The 5,883-nt window shown below is 41.0% G+C and overlaps 1 protein-coding gene across 1 annotated transcript; it reads left to right on the forward strand.

Moving 5' to 3' along the window:
• Positions 1-232: 232 nt before the first annotated feature.
• LOC117816892 (E3 ubiquitin-protein ligase TRIM21-like) lies at positions 233-2,712 on the forward strand. The gene is made up of 2 exons (XM_034689274.1): positions 233-316; positions 460-2,712. The coding sequence occupies exon 2, from the start codon at positions 462-464 to the stop codon at positions 2,094-2,096; it is 1,635 nt and encodes a 544-aa protein (XP_034545165.1). The 5' UTR covers positions 233-316; positions 460-461; the 3' UTR covers positions 2,097-2,712.
• The last annotated feature ends 3,171 nt before the right edge of the window (positions 2,713-5,883 follow it).

Raw genomic sequence — 5,883 nt, forward strand, 5'->3', positions numbered from 1 at the left:
TTGCGTAAATAAAGCACACCTGAAAGAAGTCACTGCTCATGTGGCTGTTTAAAGCCTTTGAAGAGAAGATTAGGGACACTTTTATTTCTCTAGCTGAGCTCCGAAGGACCAGAAAAAAAAAAAAACATCAAACATGGGTTACAAGTGCAATGAGCTTGTGAAGGGTTAACTTGCTTCAGACAGATGAGGAAGTGGGAAGGGACTGACACTGAGCTCAAAGCTGAAACAGAAACCAAAAGAGAGTGAAACTAAAAAGAGTGCGAGCACTGTGTCCTTCAACTTCTCTTTTAGAGGTCTAAAGCTACAAAAACAGCAGGTAAAGTTGTCATTTATCATATCTGGGGGCTTGTTTTTATTGTTTACTGACATATTTAAGTGGTTTTAAACAAAGAACCATGAGGCTCGATAAACTCTTAGCCACTCTAACTTTTTTTTATCGTTCCACTTTGTGTTTTCTAGACATGGCTTGTGCGAGAAGTCTGACAACAGTGAACAATTTCTCTTGCTCCATATGTCTGGATGTCTTCACTAAGCCTGTAGGGATTCCCTGTGGTCACACCTTCTGCTGTGCCTGCATCACAGGCCACTGGGACACCAGTAAACCTGTATTCCACTGTCCACTGTGCAAAAAGGAGTACTTGAAGATACCAGATCTCTGTGTAAACACGGTCATCGCTGATATGGTTGAAAAGGTGAAAAAGGTCAGTCAAGAAGAGCCTCATGACACCCCTGATCAAGCAGGAAGTGCATACATGCTCTGTGGTATCTGTACAGAAAAGAAGCAGTTAGCCACCAAGTCTTGCTTAACATGTTTCATGTCTTACTGTAAAGCACATCTGGAGCCTCATCAGAGAGTTTTAACCTTAAAGAAACACAAGCTGATTAACCCTGTCGAGGACCTTGAGAGCAGGATCTGCAAGGAGCATGGTGAGCCTTTAGAGCTGTTTTGCAAGAAGGATTTCCTGCTTCTATGTGAGGCCTGTGTAGACAGTGACCATAAAAAACACAAGGTGGTGAGTGTGGAGGTGGAGGCTGAAATGAGGAAGGACCAGCTGGGACTAGAAAAGAAGGACATAGATCAGATGTTCCAGGCGCATCAGCAGAAGCTCCAAGAGATCCAACACTCAGTGGAGGCCAGCAAGAAGAATAAAAAGAAAGCACTGGAATACAGCAACCTTGTGATGACTGAACTGGTGGACTACATCAGGAGAAGCCAAGCTGAGCTGAATGAGGTCATTCAGAGGAAGCAGAAAAAGATTGAAAAAGAGGGGGAGGGCTTCATTAAAGAACTGGAGGAAGAAATGGTCCAAATAAGGCAGAAAAACTCAGAGCTTGATCAGGTCTGTGGCATCGACGACCCCTTTGAATTCCTTGAGCATGCCCTTTCTCTTACTTTCACTCCTCCACTGGTTAAGGACTGGTCTGAGGTGACTCTTAACAGTGACCAGTTCACTGTGCAGGAAACCTTGGTGAAGCTGGAGACAACAGTGATGAGAGAGATCAGGCTGCTGTGTGATCCTGACTTGAAGAGAATGCAGCATTATGCTGTGGATCTGACTCTGGATCCTGAGACAGCACACCCTGCCCTCATTGTTTCTGAGGACGGGAAAGAGGTCAAGTGGGAGGACAAGAAGAGGAATGTCAAAGACCAGCCAGGCAGGTTCGATCATGTCCTTAATGTCCTTGCCAAAGAGAGTTTTAACTCTGGGAAGTTCTACTTTGAAGTCCAGGTACAAGGGAAAACACAGTGGGATCTAGGAGTGGTAAACGAGTCCATCAACAGGAAGGGTGATATCAGACTGAGCCCCAAGAGTGGATACTGGACCATTTGGCTGAGAAAAGGAAATGAGTTCACAGCCAATGCTGGGCCTGCGATCAACCTCCATGTGAGGGAGACACCTCAAAAGGTGGGGGTGTTTGTTGATTATGAAGAAGGACAAGTTTCTTTCTACGATGTTGACTCCAGGGCTCGCATCTTCTCCTTCACTGGATGTAACTTCACTGAGAAACTTTATCCATACTTCGGCCCCTGTGCTTTTGAGAGCGGCAAAAAATCACCCCCACTGATCATCACTCCCATCAATTGCAGCAGATAAGTTATTTTTATTTGTTGTTGTTGTTTGTGAAGGACACACAGTGAGGGGATTTACAATATAATTTAAAGGCATCTTGAAACTCCAGTGTGTCATTCTGTTTCTCCCATCCATCAGTGTCAGCGCTGCTTGTGACAGTGTGTCGCCTGTCATACAGACAGCGTCAAATCTGCAAGACACCCACCCCTCGACCACACACACCTCTGATGCAGCCAGTTTGAGTTACGCAAATACATCTTTGAGGTGGTCATTCATTTTCGTATTTGAAAGCTGCTTTTGTCTGTCAAGTTATTTTATATCCTTTTTTATGCTGCTTGCAGTGCTACGCATGAATGCTGCTTGTTCTGACATGATGCATGATGTTGCTGATACTTACTCAGGTGTAAGTCAGTGTTATTGTGTTTTTGATACTTTATGATTACATGGGATAAACCTCAGGAGAGAATATTTCAGGGTGACCTTAATACACAATCAGTAATGGAAATGTAACCAGCACTCCTGAGTGATGACATAAGACTGTAGCCAGAGTCCGTGCACTGTACTCTGTATTCTGCACAACATAAAATGTCTATTCTCTAATAGTATGCAGAAACAATAAAGGTCACTCATGAAGATGATAGTCTCTTTGATGTCTTTTCCCAGACCACACATGCTAAACACCTACAGTAACTAAGAAATAAGCCAAAGGATAACTACACCTAACACCGAACACTTCTGCCTCTAACATATAAACCCAAATTTAAGTCACTCCAGAAAGCCTGAGATCCTCACAACATACACTTAGCACTTGGTAGCCATAGTTTGAAAATCCTCCATCCCAATTCTTTCCAGGTGTGATATGAAAAGTAATTTTCACAAACAGGGGAATTTGATTATAATGATCTGACACAATAATTGCACACCATGTCTCATGTGCAAGCCAGTTATCTGCCAAGTGTGGGTACAAAAATTCAGAGGATGTCTCAGTAGAAATGTAAGGTTCCTCACACATAAATGCAGCTTTGCTTCATAATTTCAACGGCCAACAATCCTTTCCACCAAAGTAGAAAAACTATGAAAAACAAACATTTTGATGAGTCTGTTCATTCTGTACAAGTGTGGAAGTATTAACAGCAAAATGAGCTTCAAGAGCCAGGAGGAGAAACACTCATTGTGCAGCAGAGTGGATTCTCTCAGGGTTATATTAACAGAATGGTTATATAGCAGTGGGTTTTTATTACTGTGGGATTTATTTGTGTTCAGTTTTATAGAAATGGTCACAATTTGTAGAAAACAACCCTGAAAATCCACTCTTAGAGTTGTTCTTTTGAAGGCTGTTGTACTGGGGTCAGTCTGTTCTGTGTTTGCAGAAGTTTTTTTTTTTTCTTACAGTACGTGACTGAAAATCATCCTTATTCATCCAATGCTTCATAAAGTGCTGTAAAAGCCTACATTTTACGATATTAAGTTTCAATAAAGAACCTCTACTGTGAAATGTGACCCATTTTATCACCTATATATTGAACATAAACAGTAAAAACTCATTATGACGCCTTCAAATCTGCACTGTACTTGTTTTCTGTGGTGCAGGAACACAGGTAAGGATTTGTTCAAGCTAGCCAAGAACATGTCACATGTAAGAGCTTTTGATCCTGTGATTGAAGCCATGCTCTGCACACACCAGTGGCTTTACAAAGGCTCTTTCTGCTTACTTCCTCTGTGTAACCAGAACAGAGCTACAAAGAAAAGCCCTCCTGTGCTGCTGTGAAATCCTGATATCTAAAGAAAAAGGACCATTTAAACAGCTCGAACATGGCCCTCAGGCAGTCTGTGTTATGAACTGTCTTCAAAGGAGACATTTGGGAGAAGAGGAGGAAGGCTAGAGACAGAAAAGTGTATTTTCTTTATTCTAACAATTGTCTGGGATACACAGTATGTAGCCACAGAGCAGAGCTTGGAACAAATGTCTCTATCCTCTTTTTAAACTGAGATGTCTTGACAACTGTTGGATGGATTGGCTTGAAATTTGGCTAACACATGTATGGTCCTTTCAAAACTGAAAATACGTTGTGCTTCATCAAGTAGAACCAATATAATTTTTTTTTTTTTTCAGACCTTACAGGACATAATTACTGCAGAAGTACTTTCCAGTCTTTCTAACTTTTCTGTTGGTATGCGAAAGGCTTGCTTATAAGCACATGTAAGCATGTTACTATGCTAAAATGAGACCGTTTATAGATAAATCCAATACCTCCTAAAAATCAGAATGTCGTTGTTTAGCATGATGGTGTAGGATGTATCTCAACAGGCCACTTAAAGCAAAAAACATTGTTATCTCTTTGGTCAGAGAAGGTCACCAAATAATCATTTTCTTTGAGTCTATATTTGATATTTTTAGCTTTTATTCTTCTGCGTAGCTATCAATATGAGCTGGCAACATTGTTGTGAGTTGTACTGTGTCAAAGTGGTCTCTAAATACTTTGGTCTGGGTAATTACTTTGCCTTGATTGGACACAGTGTAAAAAACACAAATAAATAGTGTGGTTAGTGTGTGTGTGGGTGAGTGTTTTCTACAGTAGCACGTGCTTTTGTTCTACAGAATGTGCATCTAATGAAGTGCCAAATGTAATGGGATAAATCTATCCATTAGGGTCCCTGAACGAGACTAAATCCACATGGCTGCTAATGAGTTGGTGCTCCATCAGTCGTCCTCAGAGAGCTGGAGGACTAAACTAGAGACGACCTGGAGCCAGACACACTCAGAGCCTCTAAGCCTCTAAATCCATGACTCCAGATGTTGAAGAGAGCAATCATTCAGCTACTGGTCCTTCAGGAGATGCCTTCAAGTTAGCAAGCAGCTAGAGTAGACAGAAACAAGAGACATAGCCAGCACAGAGAAACACTAATCATCTGTAATCATTGATCTGCCGTCACTGGGCCGTGCTCATTAGCACTTTAACATTAATACTCTGTAGATCTCTGTTGTTACAGAGCTAATGTTAGCCTTCAACCTGCTGCTGTTCTATACATGTATTTTCTCCTCTCTGCACTTCATGCTGTGCAGCAATATGTGGCTAATGGAACAGCAAAGACTGAAACTATCAGGGAAGTCACTGGAGTTATTCAAACGCAGAAAAACTTCAGTTCAAATTCTTCTCTTCAACGCTTTGTTTCATCCATGGAAGTGTTATACAGTGAACACATTCATGGACATTTATCACTGTCAGACTACAAACAGATGTGCTTTACTGACTCTGCAGGTCGAAAATAAGGGAAGAGAGTAAGAAAATCAGACACAAAACAGTCCCAAAAGCAGATACTTATATATGTGGTGCATTTACTGTGAAGGCTGCTGTTGTATGTGACACAGGAGAAACAGCAGAGGGTTAGCAAGGTGATGCAGTGAGAAGAGCTTTCCTGCAAGGCAAACCAACAGTTTGATTGTGATAAACGATGCCTGCAATGACATTAAAATTTGGGTTGGATTCATTCTTGAGTAATATGAATCTAGCTCGATGTGGTGACGAAATGCAAGGTGGAAACTGTTTCTCTATTAAATAGGCAATTCAAGCAGCAGCACTTCAATGTTAGGTTAGCTAAGGAATGAAATTTAAGTGCAGCTCTAAATCACCTTGAGCACACAATAATTAACAATATTCTAAATCTGGATTTTAAGTTTTAAGTTTGAAAAGTATTTATATGATCAGACATCAACCTTTGCTACCAACCCATTAAACGTTTAGAGTAGAACATCATCACATTTTGCAAGATATACTTCAGAGGAAAAACCTCATAAGCAACACTTTATTTT

The sequence above is a fragment of the Notolabrus celidotus genome, chromosome 8 (assembly GCF_009762535.1).
Source record: "Notolabrus celidotus isolate fNotCel1 chromosome 8, fNotCel1.pri, whole genome shotgun sequence".
NCBI lineage: Eukaryota > Metazoa > Chordata > Actinopteri > Labriformes > Labridae > Notolabrus > Notolabrus celidotus.